At 45.6% G+C, this 20,511-nt stretch overlaps 6 protein-coding genes across 6 annotated transcripts; 4 read left to right on the top strand and 2 right to left on the bottom strand.

Annotated features, from left to right (window-relative positions):
- Positions 1–486: 486 nt before the first annotated feature.
- On the bottom strand, positions 487–1,068 carry N7495_003036 (histone H3 family protein; the record flags this gene model as incomplete). Its single annotated transcript, XM_057205705.1, has 2 exons — positions 487–872; positions 906–1,068. 2 exons carry the CDS (start codon positions 1,066–1,068, stop codon positions 487–489), a joined length of 549 nt encoding a protein of 182 aa, XP_057066312.1.
- A 370-nt stretch (positions 1,069–1,438) lies between these two features.
- Positions 1,439–2,182, top strand: derA (putative ER-associated proteolytic system protein Der1; the record flags this gene model as incomplete). Its single annotated transcript, XM_057205704.1, has 1 exon — positions 1,439–2,182. The coding sequence occupies one exon, from the start codon at positions 1,439–1,441 to the stop codon at positions 2,180–2,182; it is 744 nt and encodes a 247-aa protein (XP_057066311.1).
- Positions 2,183–6,887: 4,705 nt separating this feature from the next.
- Positions 6,888–8,167, top strand: N7495_003034 (glycosyltransferase family 32 protein; the record flags this gene model as incomplete). Its single annotated transcript, XM_057205703.1, has 4 exons — positions 6,888–7,166; positions 7,220–7,375; positions 7,431–7,790; positions 7,886–8,167. The coding sequence occupies 4 exons, from the start codon at positions 6,888–6,890 to the stop codon at positions 8,165–8,167; spliced, it is 1,077 nt and encodes a 358-aa protein (XP_057066310.1).
- Positions 8,168–11,897: 3,730 nt separating this feature from the next.
- N7495_003033 (uncharacterized protein) lies at positions 11,898–12,436 on the top strand (the record flags this gene model as incomplete). The annotated part of the gene is made up of 2 exons (XM_057205702.1): positions 11,898–11,987; positions 12,059–12,436. The coding sequence occupies 2 exons, from the start codon at positions 11,898–11,900 to the stop codon at positions 12,434–12,436; spliced, it is 468 nt and encodes a 155-aa protein (XP_057066309.1).
- A 1,418-nt stretch (positions 12,437–13,854) lies between these two features.
- N7495_003032 (uncharacterized protein) lies at positions 13,855–17,868 on the top strand (the record flags this gene model as incomplete). The annotated part of the gene is made up of 2 exons (XM_057205701.1): positions 13,855–15,107; positions 15,168–17,868. 2 exons carry the CDS (start codon positions 13,855–13,857, stop codon positions 17,866–17,868), a joined length of 3,954 nt encoding a protein of 1,317 aa, XP_057066308.1.
- A 697-nt stretch (positions 17,869–18,565) lies between these two features.
- Positions 18,566–18,886, bottom strand: N7495_003031 (uncharacterized protein; the record flags this gene model as incomplete). Its single annotated transcript, XM_057205700.1, has 1 exon — positions 18,566–18,886. The coding sequence occupies one exon, from the start codon at positions 18,884–18,886 to the stop codon at positions 18,566–18,568; it is 321 nt and encodes a 106-aa protein (XP_057066307.1).
- Between the last annotated feature and the right edge of the window lie 1,625 nt (positions 18,887–20,511).

Genomic DNA, 20,511 nt, shown 5'->3' with positions numbered 1-20,511 from the left:
AGGTTATGTTCTTTTTTATGATTTTACTTGGCTAATGCTTGGTATGATGTATTCTAGCCCGTTCTCTATGAACAAATATCACATTCGATACAAGCAGTACTCAGATAATAGCACAGGATAGTCAATTTACCCTTGGATGACCAAGTGGACTTTAATATATGACGCTATTAAAAACGCTTCTAACCACCTGGGTTGTCTTCATTTGAACACTTGTAAAAAGATGACAGAACACCTCACATGCACATATACAGCTCCGAGGTATACCTCACCATCACGACGATATGCATCGCTCTCGACTCGCAAGTAGCTTCAAACACTAAAAGATAATGGCAACACCGTAACCCCCAATACTCCAACGACGCCGGCTGAAACTTGCAGTATTTTGGCACGAAGAAATGACAACATATCAAGATTAAAGCGCGAAAAAACAAAAAATCAAATCAAATCTGTCGATTGAATCATGGAACCAAAAGAGCGCATCAGACCTCAACCAAGACCACCCCACACCCCACGAATTCTGCGCGCAAGTTGAATATCCTTCTGCATGATAGTCACTCGTTTCGCGTGTAATGCACAAAGATTTGTGTCTTCGAACAGGTGGACCAGGAATGCCTCGGCCGCTTCTTGTAACGCTTGGATGGCGAATGATTGCCAGCGCAGCTCGGCACCAACATCTGCGGGGAGTAAATCGAGCGCGACTTCGCGCACGAGTCGGGCAAAGGGTAATTTTGCGACTAGGAGGTCGAAGGAGCGTTGGTAGCGGCGGATCTCTTTTAAGGCTACTGTGCCTGGCTTGTAGCGGCGGCGTTTTCCTTGAGGAGTTGGATCCCCGGCTGTACATGGGAGACTCGTTAGTTGTGTTGCAGCGTTAACTAGGTAAGATGAATATATTCAGATTTACATACGCTCAACATTACTTGGCCGCTTCCCTGGTATCGTTTTCTTTGCGTCTTTGGCTTTTGACTTGCGTCCTTTTATCGGAGTTGACATTGATTCTGGAGGTGGTGATGCGCGTCTGAGTTGTTGATGGTTTGACGCCGTGACCTTCCGAGCTGTTTTTGTTGCCATTTTTGGTAACCCTCGAGTGGTTATCGCGGGGGTATCCCGTAGTCGAAAACAATCAATTGACAGAACTCCTGCCTTGCCGAAGACTGTTTTCTTAATAAGGAGGTAAAGCGGGGAATATCAAAATTTTTGTAAGCGAGAGTCACGTCAAAGTGCCATTACGAAGAAGAAGACGAAAAACAGGGTGGCTGGGATGCACTTCAGGACTTAATGAATTTCGAGCTCACGCGCCTCACGCGTCTAAGCGTGTCTGCTTACGTGATAAGCGTATCCTGATAAGGCACTTATCTTGATTTGTATCCCGTAGTACTGAAATTCTGGACACATCTCACCTCATCTTGACTTCTACCTCAACCTCCAGACATTCGGAATCATGGCTGCAATGTGGGAGAATAATGGCCCAGGGCAGATAGGCCAATTTCCACTTGAGCAATGGTTCTATGAGATGCCGCCCGTTACTCGGTGGTGGACAGTGGCCACCGTGGCGACCTCGGTGTTAGTGCAATGCCACATTGTAGATGAATTCCAGCTCTTCTACAGCTTCCGTGCTGTCTACGTCAAATCACAGTACTGGCGCCTTGTCACAACATTCCTTTACTTCGGTCGGTTAAATCTTGACCTGGTATTTCACGTCTTCTTCCTCCAGCGGTACTCGCGCCTGTTGGAGGAGTCGTCGGGCCGCTCGCCAGCGCATTTCGCATGGCTTATTTTTTATGCGATGTCTTCACTATTAGTTATTTCGCCGTTCCTACCACTCCCTTTTCTGGGCTCGGCGCTTTCATCAAGTCTGGTCTACATCTGGGCCCGACGTAACCCCGAGACACGACTTAGTTTCCTAGGTCTTTTGGTATTCACCGCGCCTTATCTTCCCTGGGTACTGATGGGCTTCAGCCTTATTATGTACAAGACCGTGCCCAAGGACGAGCTCTGCGGTGTTGTCGTCGGCCATGTGTGGTACTTCTTCAATGACGTATATCCTTCTCTGCATGATGGCCATCGCCCTCTTGACCCGCCGATGTGGTGGCGCCGTATGTTCGAGACCGTCGAGGCACGTCCAATGGATAACACAAATATCGATCGGGAAATTGCTGCCGCCGCTGTACCTGAGGTACGATGAATACGCCTGTGTTATGGCGTTGTACTGCCCTCGGGCAATATTCGACTTCATACCATCAAATCGATGGACTAGCGTGCAAAACTACCTTTGCCATTCTATTCGGGTCTTGTTCGGATTTGACACAGGTTCATGAAGTTCACGCCACCTGGCCTGACTTCTCTGTATCACTCAGCTTGGCTTAGCATATCATACTGCATTCTTATTGAAAAGGGGAACTGCCATTTGATTCCAAGTACGATTAATCTGGGTTCAGATTCTTTCAACATGTCGCTAGTCCATCAGGCAAACCTTGGTATCGTTGCGGCAGTATAACGTCCATGATTAGATTACATCAATCAGACATGTGGGAGACATAGGCGATTTTCACACATTCTCCAGGGAAAAGGAGTTGCATTTGATTCATAGCGTTGATAGCGATAGATACCCTAATTTTTCATGACTGATCGTCGATTTTGACGACGAGACTATAATTCACCAAATCTATGCACACAATTTTGGTGCCCAGGGTACATGGCTCAACTTCATCTCATCCGTATTATTGTCAATCATTCACTTTCAGGTAGCCGAATGATTCGAACGTAGATCAACGTCACCAATTACCTTTGGAAACTTCACTTTGCTCTAGTCCCTTCACTTATGCCATAGGTCATCGCCATATAAAGGCTGGATACTACTGCCATAGTCACTCCTACCACTCCTACCACTCCTACCACTCCTACCACTCCTACCGCGTATCGAAACCGCAAACTTGACCCATTCATGCGAACCCGGATCTGTGAAACTAGCGCACCCTAAATTGGTCATACATCCACATTCACGACCATGACAATACCCTCGCAACTCACCCATGGATTTGCCATGATCTGCATTTAACGTACTAATGGCGAAACCACACCATATTCTCAGCCTGCCCTCCTTTCTCTGAAAAAGACTCTGGTCCTTTCCATCCTTGTAGATATTCCTAAATCACTTGATGAATCGAAACCAAGTCTATTACATCCATCACAATAATGGCTGTTTCAATCAATGCTCGAGCTGCCAGTGCGCAACATCCCCAAAATCTTAAAGTTGGCCCAAAACATACCACCACCGACACTCATGAAATTGCTTTTATCAGAAACTTAACACTGTGGCTGAAGTTTAGAGCCTAGGTGGCAGGCACGAACTCGACAGAGTACCTCGAGACGTGCATTTTTGAAGGCCTGCAAGTCCATTGTTCGCTGGGCTGTTTCATTTCAAAGCGACATACAGTGATGAGACCTCTCAAGATATTCTTAGCCAGGGATGAATGGCTCAATGATTGCCTAGGTCAAATTTTACATCTGCCTGGCTATCTCTGGATCCGCAGAAATTGAAAGCATGGTGCATAATGATCTCGGGAAGGAGACTGCCTAGTGGCTTATCAATTACCACAGTAAGCAATCGATTGACCTTGTTTGGGTCGTCATCAACGAAGCAATCAGCGAACAAAATGGAAGCCATCATCTGCCACTTCCGAGATAGGACATTTCTTTTACTGGAGGTAATAGCCTGTTACAGCATAGTGCCTTCTACTGCTAGAAGGATCCAAGAGCTAGCGGGCCATAATGGCATTGGAATGTACAAGAGGCAGAGGATGAACAGATATCGAGCAATCATTTTCCTATAGACAGTGTCTCATTTCGCTGGGCGAGAATTTGAACGGATTTTAACTGCTCATAAGCAGCAGCGACAAATCATCATGCCCACCGATAGAGACTTCATTCCTCCAGGATTGGAAAGCTTCAAATTCCACATTGATTTCACTTTTGACTATGATATGCCTCAATCAGCGTGGTCCTCCCTCAAGCAGTGTTCTAAAGAGCTAAGATGGCGTGTGCAGTAAGTGGATTTCTTTCCAAGCAGCAAATGAGGAATTTAAGACTCAGATTCTCATCGAATCCAAGGCCAAATAATAGTATCATCACAGTCCAGAAGCAGAAGTGGTTGCTCTGTTGACAGTACCTCCAAACCCCACTATCCTTGGCATCCCCGTGCCCGATCTACCCTGTTCGTTCTCGTCCAGTAAGTGGATGACTCCACAATGATTAGTTGTTGAAAGGGGCTTTTTTGGTGCACAGGCATGCATATATAAATTACTCAATTGATAGAGCTTCTCAGGGCATGATTGGCCGGAGGTGATGAGCTCATCGAGACCGATGCCATAACTATTATGAGTTCATCCAGGCCGATGTCGATTTATCGAACTTATTCACCCGACCAATCACAACGAGGCGATCGGGCAACTTGGTGAGATAGGAGTCCTCCTATTCGATGATCAGAAATTCAAGGGATTCTCCCACCCGATTTATATACAGGTGCCTGTATCAATCCCTTCAGGCCCATCTCCTAGCCACGACAGAGATCGCTGAATTTTAGCTAATACCTAGGTACGCTGGCTGCTCGATTCTACAAGTGCACTGCATGCAATCAAGCAATTCTGGATGCAAGGGGACTGAAAAGTCACGTCCATACGTGCCCCATTCGGACTTGCCCCGATGACACGGCGCTCTTTGAGAAACCCAGCAACGCCCATAATATCATTACCAACAACGTAGACAAAGGGTTTATCGCCTCGAGCGACGCTACATTCTCCTCGCCGATCCTAATGGTCTACGGAATGGTAAGTCTATCAGTTTTATTCTCGAGTAGAAATCAGATGCTAAGATAGCGATGAGATTGATGTCGCTAAGTTTGCGAGCGTCCTAGAAAATTAGATATTCGTCAAAGGCAGAAAGCTTTCGTTAGAATAATTATCATTCTGCTTACCTACTGAAGTCAATCTAGGACCTCATTCAGGATTCTTTCTTGGCACCAAGCCCTGGCTTCTGAGTTCCTATTGCTCTTTTCTCTCTCTTTTTCGTAATACTTGATGGAATTTACTTTAAATACATTCCAGAACCGTGCCCCTCGAGTCCCTATCGGACTCAGGGCAAAACATGTGCTCAAATGCGGCCTAAATGTCCGAGTTGGCTATGATTGGTGTGTCGGTGTAAAACGGCGTCGACTCTGGAATAATTCCTAACAAAGTCTAGCGTCATGACTGCTTGGCATGTACAATTAGGGGGTCGATACTCCGTACTTCGATCATCGTTTAGTTCCCCCTCCTAGATTGTCGAGTCACATCGCCATGCTGATCGGTAGCATTGGTCAAAGCTTGAGCCTTGTTCGTATCATTTCAATATTATGGGTATATTCGTATAAACCGCAAATATTTCTTAATATGAAGTAGCTAGGCGCTAGCGAACCTTCACGTTAAACTCTACCTAAAACTGAGTACTAGTAGTTCAGTACCTAGGTAGTAGCTCAGTAGTAAGGTTGGAGGTCATCATTTACAATTTACCGTTTACCAAAAATGATAATACACGTTTGTTCTCAATACTAATTAGGCAAGGTATGCGAGATCAAGATGTACTAAGTATACCACTATACTTAACGTAAGGCCCGCAATGGCACGTCAGATGCCTATATGCCAGCCTATCAGCCACAAATCTGGCGATGACATGTTAATTTTTAAATCAAGGAATAGACAACGGAATAAATAATCTTTTATCATGGCAAAAGTGAACGTGAACCTATAACCATGGATGAGAAGGCCAATTCGCATGCTCTGACCCACGGAAGTGGACTAAGTGGACCAAGTGGAGGCGTTTATGTCTATCATGTCTAACCGGCGGCACTTGTTTGGTGGTTCTTTATAAACAACTACTTAGTAAACCCCGAATACACGTAGCTCAGTGGGGCTGTGAGCAACTAAATAATTCCAGCCACAATTTCCAGCAGCTAAACGAATACGCTTCGCCTAGCATCCACTTGATCCACTTCCCTTGCACCGTGCGCTTTTACGTTTCTGTATTGGGGTACGGAGTATGTCGAGTGGGGGCTGACTCTGACTACATCGTATAAAGGGGGATATCACTATTATATAGTATTTGGGTTTGGTAGTGACTAGTACTAAGTATTGGTACGTACGCAGCTAAGGAAACCCAAGAAAATTAAGAAAACCAAAAAAAAACCAAGAAAACCAAAGTACAATGCCAAGGGATCTGAATCCTTAAGAAATGGACAATTGGGGCTCGGGTCTTGTGGGCTGTGGTGGGTATACGTACGAATGAGAAGGCGGGAGAGGATAAGATCTTAAGAGAGAGAGAGAAGAAGCGTACGTAAATCAATCTAAGCCACTGCGGTAAGAAACTTGAAACCTGACCTAATCTGGTCTTTAATTCTGTTTATGGATATCCAATAATATCTACTAAACATGTGGGGAGCTACGTCGTCTTAGCCAATGAAAGTATCTCCGCCTCTTACTAACCCAAAATAGGAAACCCCCCTTGGTAATTTTACCCTCCCCTGGTACAGCTTCCCTTGCGCTCTCTTCCCCAACATTCATCTCTCTCCACCACACTCCTTATAGCCCATTCCTTCTCAGTCCTCTCCTTTCAAGTCACTCTCTCAAACTTTCAAACTTTCAACCTCTTAAAATCTGAATCTCTTTCTTGTCCAAGATCGACAACTTTCATGACCCCCTATTTATTTCCCTTCTCTACGTATACTCGGTAATTTGGGACTCTACAATTGTTTAGCTCCTCCAAGATTTAACTTGGTGAGAAGCTCACTGTTCACACACACATCTTACGTTTTACGACCCAATTCAACCAAAAAAACAAACCCCCAATTTCACTTCAAAATGCGGCGCGGTTACATCATCTTCATCGTCGTCAATGTCCTTATCCTGACCTATCTAGTACGAAGTGTATCAACTTTGTTGCAATTACTAGTCGAGGATGCATCAGCAGATGCGATTCACCGGTCAGAGCTACCGTCGCCCAATTCGAGTTTAATCGAACATCGTCCCCAGATCATTCCCAAGATAATCCACCAAACCTACTTGAATGAGACAATCCCTGAGATTTGGCGCGAGGCTCAACAGACTTGCATTGACTTGCATCCCGACTATGAATACATTGTATGTATGAACCAACCCCTTAATCGGAAACCGAGACTAACAAATTCCTTTAGCTCTGGACTGATGAAAAGTCGCGTAAATTCATCGCTGCTGAATATCCTTGGTTCTTGGACACCTTTGATGGCTACAAATTCCCTATCCAGAGGGCTGATTCTATTCGCTACTTTGTTCTGGCCCACTACGGTGGTACCTACATTGACTTGGATGATGTGCGTATTTCTGCACAATCCCCCCGTGTTCTTACAATTCTAACATCTGAAACAGGGCTGCAATCGTCGTCTAGACCCCCTTCTCGCCTACCCCGCATGGGTTCGTCGCACTGTTCCTACCGGTATCTCCAATGATGCCATGGGCTCTGTGCCACAACACCCATTCTTCCTTCGAACTATTGAGACCTTGCAACAATACGACCGCAGCTGGCTGCTCCCTTACATCACTGTCATGTACACAACCGGTCCCTTGTTCTTGTCCGTCGTATGGAAGCAGTACATGCAGACCAATCCCGCCGAGTCTGCCCGTGTACGCATCTTGATGAAGGATGAGTACAACCAACACTCCTGGAGTTTCTTCACCCACCACGTGGGTAACAGCTGGCACGGAAAGGACGCGCGTCTGATATTCTGGGTAAGTTTTTTTTCTTTTCTTTTCTCTCTCTCTCTCTCTCTCTCTCTCTCTCTTTCAGTGTCGCCTTTTATTGACCTATACTAATCTGAAAACAGATGGGTCAGCATTGGTTGTTCCTAACCGTCAGTGGATTTTTACTCGCCGGTGTCTTTGGCGTGTGTCTTTGGTGGACATATGGCCGTGTCATGCTGCTAGGATCCAAGTACCGCTACCGTTATTCCAAGGTCCCCATCATCACAACCACCCGTGTCGCTTCACCCAGTCGGCGTTCTCGGGGCTTGATGCCCACTCTCCTCCGTCGGGTGAGCTTCAAAGAAGACGAAGAATCAACCGGTGTAGTTGAGACTTCGTACGAACTATGTCGGCGCGACGACTAGAGTTTCACCTCTTTCACCCTCTTTTGTATTTGTGTATTGATACGGCCTTGAACTCACGTCTGTATCAACATTTCCTGTACACCTTTACTTTACATCTTTATTTCTTCTGATTTTGGGAGCGCATGCATGGTGTCACAATCTCATGGCCGGATCCGAGATTCTTTCGATTTTCACCTGGAGCACATCATTTGGGTTTTTATCTCTATTACTTTTTGTTGGACCTTCTATACGTCTCGGTCTTATAACCTCCCTCGCTCGGTCACTCTGTTCTCTTCCCCGTCTTTTGTTCATTCGCTATCAACTTGTAAACTCGTTCGGTTTCATTTCTTGGGAGCAGATGTTGACCGGAGCTCGAGTTTTCAGATCAAAGATCTGGATTCTTTACATAATATCAATTGATGACCTCTCCTGTCTATGACAGGAGGCTACTTGCCTTGATTTGAGTTTATTTTATACTTGCATTTTCTAGATGGTGTAGATTAGTGTCCTCAGCTGCCTCTGTGTAATATGTAGAACTCCACCGAGGGGGTGGTCTTACAATGGCAAGACAGCACTCTCAAGCTCTTCAATCCAGAATATTCCACTCCGATCAGACACTGCTCGGTGTACAAAGCTGTAACATTGACTCCTTCATTTTGTGTGGGATCCGAACAGGCTCCGTAGATCTCTGCAAAGAGAGTAGAGAAATCCCTTGAGTTTAGTACCATGAGCACTGGAATAAGCTGGAATAAGCGAGTGGTTGATGATTCGGCAAAACTAGTCTGCTTGACCTGGAGATCAACGACTTATTTTCATCAGGGCCAGCCTAAAGCTTTGTCGGCAGGAAATGTTTCCTCTTAAATGGCGCTCATCATCAATGAAACTTTCAAACCTCAGCCCTTCCTCCTTTCCCCTATGAATGGTTGTTGAAGTCTTGCCATTCATCATCGCTACCAGCATTTCAACATGTTGCGCCAATGTTCTGATATCATCGGAAAACGCCAGAGGGACTTGAGAGAATGGTCTGTTTCCTGCAGTTGCATTGCTTTGAAATAAGACGTGCGCCCAAAATGGTGACAACTTTGCCAGCTTCGTTCAGGCTGGATTTATAGGTCCAGAACACCTTTGACTAAGCCCCAAGATATGTGGTAGAGGAAGAAAGGATAGTTATGGAATAATTTCATGCGTGGTATGTCCAGATTTCAAATCCACGTGCATCCATTCACTAAAGGTCGCTGAAAGTGAAAGTGAAATGAAACTGAAACATAGATGAAAGTCAAGTGAATGCAAGCCGGATTGAATTTCGGTATCGCTTATATTCTGCTGACTGGAGCTGAAAACGGACGTCCCCATTATCTTACAGTACCACGTCCAGCGGTATCATTAAGCAGACAGGCTTCATCACATCAAGGTTCCATGCTGCATCAAAGGAGGAGGCGATCCTCTACATCTAGATGGCGAAGGAATGGCAAAACCAGCCTGGTTGGTTTGTAGTTCAATGGGTCGTCGTAGAACTGGTTGAAAAGGCGTTTGAAGTTATCAGTCTCAATTCTTTATCGTCCTCTCGATTGATAGCAGTTGGATAGAAGCCTGGAAAGGCTCCAAGTTACTTTGGGTGCAACTGCACTCCCATTTTGAATGGTGAGAGTGAACTTCACCCAAAAATTTATTGACGCCATCTCCGAGTATTAGAATCAGTTCACATCTCTGTAAACAGGCTCTTCGAAGCTAGAACATGATTTTGAAAACTCCATTGTTGAGACCCTCATTGCTGATGTCCCAAGCTCTAGCTTAACAGGAAGAAAATGCGTTTGGAAGTTGGAAATATCAACGTAACCGTGCGTGCGCTGTAATGGTCACAGCAGTTGAAGTAGAGATCTGGGGTTAGGACCGCCTGGGCACAATGATTGCAAAGTCGAACTTTTTCCGTTTCAGATATGGGGATGAAAGTAGATGAAAATCCGTCAGATAAAAGCAAATTTATCTGAAAATCATTGGCGAGTGTAAACCCTGCAGTCACAAAGGAAAAGACAGAGAAGAACACATCCAGATGCATTAAAATCTGTCAGATGGCCAGGTCTATAAGTGACAAGGAAGGATGGAAGATGAGAGAGATCTATGTCGCTTCAAATGTTATATACCCTCCCGGTCTCACTTCCCTTTAACTGCTGAAAATTCCAATTAGACGTAGGTTTCATCTAGACTTTCACCTCACCTTCACTTTGGTTTGTGAGAAGAGAACAATGAAATTCTTCCAAGGTTTCAATGCTAGATGATTCCTTGAAAGCTCCATTAGGAAATGCGTTGACTCGACGAACCAAAAGTTGTTTGCTGGCTATTTTCCCTGGTGCTCCATGCCCAAATTTTAGCTGCTTGACTGTTTTTTCTGCTGTAATGTGGTCGCTTTCAGAAGTCTCCGCAATCAACGTAATACTTATTCGCTCACGGAGTTTCGCAGACTTTGGTGTTTGTTGAAGGTAAAGAAATCCCAGATAAAGAACCTTGGAAGTAGAACTATAGAGCATATATCTTGCAACGTGGTCAGAATTTTGTAAGGAAGGACCTTTCAAGGTTGGAACCGTGGAAAGAACATGAAGATGAAGGTGGGAGTTACCTAGGTATAATACTCATGTTGGTATATACCTTCGTTTTTCACCTGAAAATACTATGATGTAGGCTAAAAGTTTGACTTGAGCGTGCGTTTCACTTCAGTTTGTGAGAAGACAATATAGGAAGCCTCTAAATTTGGAAGAATTTGAAATTGGGAGAGATCTTGGGAGATACAGGGGTATATGCCTAATATATCAGCAGTAAAAGACCTCGTATTTCACATGGGCGATTACCTAGCTCTTGAAGCGAATTATGGTCTTCTCCAAGATGGTTGCTTTCATTCAAGGGCCTCAGGACGTAATGTGAGAAGTCTTAAACCATGGTCCCATGAGCAGCATGAAGCAACGATAATTACCTTCTTGGGATATTCAGGTCGCTATAGGCTGAAAACCTTGGAATCATAATTGAGCTTGCGCTTGCAGCTACTTACGTAGGGTAATTTGAGGTGCATCTTCTTTCCAGCCCGGAGTCCTTTACCTCCAGTGGACTCTCCAGGTCCTGAGCGATAATACAGAATATAGATTAAACAACCTTGAAGGTACGGCCAAGTGAGGAAGTCCTTGAGCCCTAATATCCATCACTACTACATACAACGTAGGTAGAGTGGTAGTATAGAAATGGACCTGTGGATCTCGGGAATTCGGAACCTTGGGAGGATCATGATGGAACCATAGGTATAAGTCTTTATCTGTTGTGCTTTGTAACCCAAATACTCTAGATGATACGTAGAATTTACTTTCAAAACATTAGGCATCCAGGTAGTTTTAGAGGCGGAACTTGACCCAACCTAGGCCAGCCACAACCGATAGTATGGACACAGACTTACTTTTGGGTCAATGTATGAACATGGTACGCACATCTGATTAATCCTCTACATAGTATGATGTGAGTGGAGATTATAGATGCACTATTGACATCGGGAAAATAGTTGATCCGTACATAACGGCATCTCGGGATTTGTTGAATCGTCAGTTGTCTTAAGCTGGCTGGTCCAGAGTTTGATTTCAATTCAATTAGTTTGTCTCGGTGCTTATAGCATTTTTCATAAACTACTCTCAGCCCCCTCGTCTACCGAATAAGTCAATTGGATGCAGCATAGCGTCCTGCTTGTGTTATTTCGATAAAGTCAATTCGTCTCATAATGCCGCCACCAAGCCAGAGGTCCGATACTGAGCCACCGGCTGAAATCACATATATCGCAGCCCAAGGATTCATGACAGGTGCTTTTCGTGTATGTATCGTACCACCAGTTGCATCCGTATGTGCATATGCATATGAACTATCGCTAATCTTCGGACATAGTTTGGCTCTGTATCTCTCATCGCTCATATGATACTTATGCTTCCACATCCATTCATCTTTTCTAAGCCTACTACGTCCACATCACCCACAACTACAAAGTCAAGTCCTCAGCCTCGCCCATCAATATTCTCTGGGGATTATATCCGCTCGCGCTTGTTCCACCGACCACTTGAAGGCTTTTCTGAGTGGATCTCACCTTCTTCTCGGGTATTCCGGGGACTCACACCGCAATTTAAGGTCTTCATCCACATGGCCATCATGACTTTAGGCGGCTGTATCTGGGCCGAGAAACGATACATGGAATATACTGCTTTAATGCGGAAGATGAAGCGTGTCGAACGACTTGAAACCGAGCGATTACATGGCACTCGCCGATAATTACCTACTTATGTAGGTAATACGAAGATATACCTAGAAAAGTCGAGCTTCTTTTTTTAGGTAGTCGTTCTTTTACGATCTTCCCTGTCAAGCTTCAGTCTCCAACTTTGATTACCCCTGGAACATGTACATCTCGTCGATCTTGATCCTATTGTGGGTCCTTTAAATACCCGTGGACAGATTTAGTATCATAGAAGCTCTCCTAGCTCTCTCTATTGTGGATGTTATAATTTTATAACCTTTTTCTCGTACTCCGTACGATTCAAAAGCTCTTCCATGAGTGGAGATATATTCTCTGCCGAGACAGTAGAATGAACGAGACCCTTGTCAAAGTGGACTGCGCTAGCTAAGAACTGATGTACTAATATGTACATGGTGGAGTACGCCTCTTACGTGGTCCGAAGCAATCCAATCGCTCATATACGCCTGCAATTCGATAGGTCTCATAGCGGTGGGCGAGACGCGCATTAACACATTACTTTTCATATTCTCCTGGTATAGCCTATATAGATACCAATAATCAGTCAGCTGCGAAAATTCAATCGAGTTGGAAGAATAATAGCTTTACTTAACATTTAGCTGGGAAAAGCTGAAAAAAGCGCAAGTTGAGCGACTCTGAAACACCGACATGTTCATCGGAAAATCAGAGTACGTTTAACTGCTTCCGTCCATTCCTCGCCTCCTTTTTCTCAACTACACAACCTCTCTACTTTTCGAGGATCCATCCAAAGTTTTTGGTTTTTTGGGTTCTGCTGTTCTCGTTGGCTTTATCAAGCTGTTCGCTGTTTGCATCTTGGGGTTTCCTCTCGCTAATTTTCCCCAATCACACCTTTCGCCGTCTCGATCCTATTTCCCCTCCTCCAATCCCGCTTGTCCACGTTGAGATCGACACAATTTCTGACCTCATACTTGCGTCTGATTAAGCTTTCAACAGGGGAAGCTCTCAATCGTCAAATTCCAGAGTTAAAGGCTTCTGAATCCAGATCACCGCTTTTGGTACTTAGTGCTGGGAAATAGCGGGATCCTCACCAAGCCCCCCTTCCGGTCAACTACACACAACTTCCAACTTTGGTTCTACACTTTTCCGCCACATTGTTGAAGTTGACAGTTGCATCATACTGTTCCCCTCTTTGGTGGATTACTACGAACAATTTGCTTCGTCAATTGCTTCTCATGGCGCTGTGAAGATTCACCCGTAAGTGCTGGTATCTGATCTTCCCCCCGCTTTCCTATCTTCTCCACTACTCAAGATTAGCTAGCCACCCAATCGAAAAAGCAAATATAGTCAGGGTCTAATGTGATATTGCTGCAGTGTGAACGACGTTGGGTCGTCGACGAGATAAGCTCCAGTGCGCCCCCCCGCCGCGCTTTACCTACTACCTCTACCATATCGTTGCTTTGAACCCTCTGAAGTCGTCATGCCTGAACGTCTACAGAAGAAAGAAAGAAGAAAAAGTTTAGGTGTTTTCAGTCCGCCATTCTCTGCATCATCTGCATCTCCGTCTACAATTCGTCCCTCACTCGATGGCCGTACCACGTCGGATGATATCTTCCACAAAGATAAGAAGGCTCGCCGCAACTCCAGCTTCTTTAGCCGCTCTCAGAGCCCGAATCGATGGCCTGCAGGAGGGAATGTCTTGCGCACACCTGTCACACCAGGTGGACATGCTGCTGCCTGGCCTGTAACAACGGCCAATGCCTCAATTCCCATTCTTGGTACACCTCGCCCCCAACCTCGTCGCAAGTCTATTGGGCAGAAGAAGCGATCCTCAGTCTTTGGCTCATTGATGTCTCCGCCCCCGGTGGAAGGTGATGATAATATCGGCGCTTCTACTACCTCTATGGGTGACGATCAAAGACCGATTAATTCCCGAAATGGGATCTGGTCCTCTTCAATTCTTCATCATGGAGGAATTCAGACGACCGGCGGCATATGGCGCAAAAAGAGTCATTACCTGGTTCTGACTGACTCACATCTTATCCGGTTCAAGAACCAGGCCAAGGCTGCTGATACTTTCCCCTCTATTCCATCCTCTTACAATAAATCTCAGCCGCACCACCGCCAGTCCGTGGCCTCGATAGGTTCCATGCAGGATATGCAGTCACTGGTACAGAGTAGTGAATCCTCTACAGGGATCCCACTGAATAGTATCATTGCAGTCTACATGCTCGAAGATGGTCGACTTTCACCTACTGTCGAGGTGGCTTACTTGGATGAACGCGCACACAAAGGTGCATTGATCCAGATGCAGACATCCGATCCTCAGGAGCTAAATTTGTGGATGGTGGGAATTCGTCAGGCAGCGCAGATCGCTCGCGCAATCGATCCTTTGCCTTTTGATCGGCCCTCGGTTGAGTTCGCGATAAGAATGCTAGAACACGAGAGAGATTACGACCCATCTACTTTCCGAATGTTTCGCGTGATACAGATTGCTTCGAGCAAATATCCTACTCGTTCTTCTTCTGATGATCTCACGAAGCTATCTCCAACTGGCTGTTATCTGGCCATTGGTTTGCACAAAGTTCACCTGCTACCTATGCAGAAGGCCAACAGTCGATCGTCGGTAGTATCTCTTTACGAAATGGAGTCATCCAGTCAATCGTTCGGCCTCATGAATTTGACTGGGCTGTCTATGGAATATGGCGATGATAGCTTGCATCTGACTTTCCGGTATGAGCTCATCTGACTATTCGTAGATTGCATGGAGTTCATTCGCTAACCTTTTTTCAGGCTTCCATTGCAGAAATCATTTAACGTGTTTCTAGCATCCGTTCATTCGGTTGAAGTCGCCTGTTGGATCCGACAGCATACCGAGTTCCTGCGTCCGCTGTGGACAAGGCAGCCGTATGACTTTGTTGTGCCACGCGAACTGAACAACGAGAAAAATTTCCCTCCTGTCGCTCTAGACGAAGATTATGGCTGCTTTGATCGAACCTTGGTTGCTTATTCTGCTAGTTATGAGATTGATACATCGCAGATTCGATACACCATTGACTTGGAGTGTGAAGATGCGCCGTGCTTTCGTCTACTTCGGCCCGAATCTCCCAGATCGCGATATAGCGCACTGGAGCTGATTGCAGTAATGCGTGCGCTTAGATACAATGAGTCGTTTCAGTCCATTTCGTTCCGGTGTGTTAATCTGGATGCATTGCAGGGCTTGTTCGACGTTCATGGTGTGGATCCTGACGTTCATCTCGATAAGGCGGGTGGCATGGTGCAGATTCCTGGCCAAGCAACTTTATCCGTCTTATCACAAGAGGTGCGCGCACTGGCTCTGAAAAGCACATGGTTGTGTCGACTTGATTTCTCATATTGTCTTACACGCGTGCCGACGTTGGACAAAGGGAGCCGAGACCCAGGCTGTGGAATTCCGGAGGCTATTTTCCCTCTCTGTCGCCGGCGAATGACAAACGTGAACTGGGTGGTTCTGAACGGGATCAAACTCGGTGAGTCGGACTTAGACTATCTAGTTGATGCCGCATCACAAAGCCAGAGTCGTCTGCGCGCGCTGGAGGTTGGAGATTGTGGTCTTTCTGTCCACGATCTCGACCTCGTGCTCTCCACCATTGTTGCCCAAGAGTCGACACTTGAAGTTATCAATATTGCCGGAGTGCAAGGCCGGTTGAATCCGGAAATGCTCCAGCAGTATATCGGTTACTTTAGTCAAATTCGGAAGATCAATCTGTCGCGCATCTCTCGAACTTCGGGCTCTGATCCGCTTATCTCTGCAGAAATGCTGTTCAACTGGCGACTCGAGGAGCTTATCCTCAGTCGCACGCTTGTCAATCGCAAGACCGTAGATGCCCTTTCCACCTACCTAGCCAGCGACCGTTCTCACGATCTGCGCATGATACGCCTTGATCAGTGCGGTCTAAGTGGAGAAGATGTGGCCATGTTCATGCACTCCATGTCCAGTGGATCAGACGGCCCGCGGAGCCTACACCTACATGTAAATGAAAACCGTCTGGACATTGGTTGCTCACACTTGTTCGACGCCGTTGCCAAGAATGATACCCCATCTCACCTTTCTATGCAAATGATTGATTTCAAAAAGGAAGAACACTTTCGTGAAATGATTGATGCGTTTCGCCACAATACCTCGCTCCGCTATTTGGATATATCGAAGGCTTCGCTTCCTTACGACGCTAGTCCTGAAACCTGCCGGTCCCTTCAGCTGATGTTTGAACAAAACGGAACGCTCGAAGCCCTGGACATCAGCGGAGAGAGCGCGCATTTGGATGTTGCTCGGTTTGGAATCGGTCTTAATTTGGCTCTCACGGGCTTGAAAAAGAATAAATCTCTCAAGGTTCTGAAAATTGAACACCAAAAGCTTGGTCTCCAAGGAGCGAATACCCTGGCTTCTGTGTTGGAAGAGAACACATCGCTACGTGAGGTGCATTGTGAAAATAACGATATCAACCTGCAGTCATTTACAGTGCTGGTCAATGGCCTCCAGTGCAATCGCACCTTGCTCAGTCTTTCTGTAATGAACAAAGACCGCATCTCGTCACTTACCACCGTGCGTCGAGAAGCCGATAGCGCCAAAGGGGACGCGAGCATAGTCCAGGCTTCAACTGGATACTCTATTCGTCGATCCATACATGCGGCAATCGGCTCTCGGTCTAACAACCGACTCACCAAGCCTCCACCAACTCACTCACCGTCGTCATCTCTGGATGCTTCACCATTTGGAGCCCACAATGTGGATGTGATCTTGCAAGCTCTTCAAAACAAGTGGGACATCGAAATTGCTCGTTTGGGCCGCTACCTCCTTCGCAATTACAACATCGCGAACGGAATTGAGGACAACGATAATGATGACGATGCAAGTGATGGACGACCTGGCACAGCAGCAAGTCTGGGCACGATGTTTGCAAATTTGAAATTTGAAGTGGCCGTCTTGGCTGACGAGATCCAATCATCTCCACCCAACAACCCTGAATCTGCGAGTCGCTTTTCCGATGACATAATAGACCAGCCCCTCGAGCTGAAGCCTCAGTCGGGAGCGAAGCCGGCAGTCAAACCAAAAATCTTGTCCAAAACCAGTCGTATGAGAAGTGTGCCGAATCTACGACAGCAAGTACCGCAAAGTGCACGCGCTGCACCAATCTATCCTCCCGAATATGGATCTGCCAGCTCCTCTACACGGTCAGCCGTTCCCGTGCCTGCAGTACCTCGCGCAATCGCCAAAGCAGAGAGCGTCCACAGCGTGCGAAGCTCCAGTACCTCCTCTACAAATGCGGGTAGTACTCGCAGTGCCTATGGCATGGCCTCATCTACCCTCCGAGACTTTTTGACAAGTAACGCCTCAAAGGAACGCCGTCGCGTCGAGTCCATGCGTCCTCCCGTCTGCGTCAAGGAACTCAAGGACGACCAACCACCTCGTATTGACTGGACACCACCAAAAATCGATCTGCAAGATCTCCATTAGCCTCTTTGCCCCTTCTCTTCACATATGAAACTGTACATATGTACACATTCCGAGACTTGGAGTCTTTAATTTTCACGCTCTCTCAGCCACTCTTCTCCCCTTTCCCTTCCCTATTCTCCTGCCCTCATGCGTTAGGGCTTAGAGTGATTTTTCTTTTTTGCTTTCCCACACGACAGAATCTATGCGTCGTTGACACTGATACCCGATATTGCTTAAGTTTCTTTCTATTTTTTACCTGTTTTCTATTTTAAGCTGTTCGATATGTGTTCCTGGTCTTGGTTTCCTTTAACTTTCATGTCTCATTTTATTGGAAGCGCTATTAACTGTATGGATTTTCGGCGTATCCTGGTCATATTTCTTATTCCTTATTTCTTCTTTCTATTCTTTTACATTTTCTATTTTCATTCGACGAGTGGCTGTCTACGTCTGGCACTATGCAGCGATGGCGTTTCTTATTATTTATTTCTTAGATTCCTTTTTTCTCATCGGAGTTGGATCGACCTTGGGTGTTGTATTGATGAGATATCTGAATATGATCAGGTGTATGTATTACTTGTTTCTTTTCACTTTATGAGTCTTCTATCAATAATAAATTGATCAGCGTCTTATATAACTCACTCATGTTAGTACCTACCTACTCCACCCAAGGTCATTCCCAAACAGAAGTATTAATTGTTTGTTTGTTACTAAGGTGGTTTCATTCGTAACCGATCATACTCCCGAGGAGGGGGCCTGGAGTGTTATCTTTTATGTAATTGGGGAGTTCGAAGTAACCGGACGTGGTGTTCACCGTAATCTCGAAGAGAGATACTTCATCGTATACGGTTGTATTGAGATAGACGACTCTGCTGAAGTCTTGTCGGTTGTGCGTCATTTTCCAGTGGAATTTTGCGCTGCTCACTAGCATGCAGACAATGACGTCGTAGGTGTAAATAAAATTGTAGGTGTTTTCTGTTGCCCACTCATAGTTCACATAGGGGACAGTTCGTCGGGAACCGTGTTGCGTTGATAGTGTCATATGAGACAGTAGAGCTCAAGCACGATACGAATTGACGTATTAGACCTGTGTCGTATTCACTTGGTAGCTGATAGTAGAAATTCTCAGAGGTCGATCTGTCGGGCGTTGTCAATTGAACCCCGGGATTGGAATTCCACATGTTAGGGTAGAAGGTAAACGTATCAGCCTAGCTAAGAGTGCTACGGGTCTGAAGCACTTCAAGGATGCTAGATGTGAAGTCATCCGAGGTATCATAGGTGACGAACTCATCAAATGACTTTGCATAGCTGGGAAAGGTTGGAACCTTGGTTTTCGTGATGAGGAAGAGCGATTTTATGGGCTAAGTGATGGCGCCGAAGATGGAAACTATCATTGCGATCAGCATCAATGAGCTACTACGCGTTTTTTATGTCCCCAGGACCGAGGAGAGGTAGAAAAAAAAAAAGAAAGCTTTATTGCATCTTCGATCGGCTAAAGTGCTCAGTTTGTGCAGACTAAACTTCTTAATCTGTCTCTGCGAGGAATCCGCTGCCGCACTGGTGCACACAGCCATGATTAAAGGGAGAATGGCGACCTGAACGATGAATTGTAGTGTATGTACAGTGCGATGATTCCTTGCAGGTAGTGCCAGGTCGCTGAATTTTGATACTTCGTTGGCCACCCAATCAAATTTGATATTGTGTCCCCACTACTTGCCTCCGAACGGGTGAAACGAAAATTTCGCTTTCATAGTCCATAGATATACAGCCATGATTATGTATGTTACATGATAAGTGAAATTCATCCGGTGTGATGAATCCGGAAGCGCTTTCCTAGCATATTGCTCGTCGGGCGGTCCTGACCATAGGATGGGAGCTCCTCGTTGTGCGTCAACAGAAATTCGAAGCTATAGCTCTCTACTGGTATTTCATTCTCGCTTGGAGGATTTTCACTCGGGATATCTTCATTGGGGCGATCATAGATGCTGCTTGAAAGCCTCTGGAGAGGTACTTATTCTCGTTCTTCCTCCACTGCTCGAATCAATTTATGTCAAATCTTGTCCTACTCTTCATGCAACATCAGCCACACAGAGACATTACATAAAGAAGAAATGCCCCCGACTCCGGAACCCCGTTTATTCCTTTCTTAACCAGGCCATAAATATGTAGTACAGTTGGTGTCAAAAGATTGAGCGAGAGCTTTAATGTAAGTGTATTGATATGAGCATGTGCTATATCATTCCTACAGATTAGGTCATCAAATCAGGTTGTATAGAGGTATGCTCAGCTCTGGGTCATGAATACTAAAGGTTGTATGTTGAAGGTTTGCTAAATAGTTAGTAGTTAGTTAAGGGTTTGGTTTATCACGTGACTATCCATTGGGCGACTGTTTGAATATCCAAGCCAAGTACGAAGTGAATGAGTCAATTACTGTCTGATTTGTAGACTATTTGCAGGAAATAACTCTATAGACATTCAAAAACAGCATAAAAATGCTTAGTGTATCAAAACAACCTGGGCCCAACCAACCAACCGAATACCAACTATGCAAAATGGGGAGAGAGAAAGTCACGGCTATTATACAAGTGAGAGTATCAACACCAAGTGATGACCTCAGAGAATTTGATAGAAGCAAAGTAAGAGGCAGTTACATCCATGGATCCATAC

Source organism: Penicillium taxi, assembly GCF_028828555.1.
Source record: "Penicillium taxi strain IBT 34144 chromosome Unknown utg000002l_segment0_segment0, whole genome shotgun sequence".
Lineage (NCBI taxonomy): Eukaryota > Fungi > Ascomycota > Eurotiomycetes > Eurotiales > Aspergillaceae > Penicillium > Penicillium taxi.
Note: the sequence above shows the minus strand (reverse complement) of the source record. Positions and strands in the feature narration are given on the sequence as shown.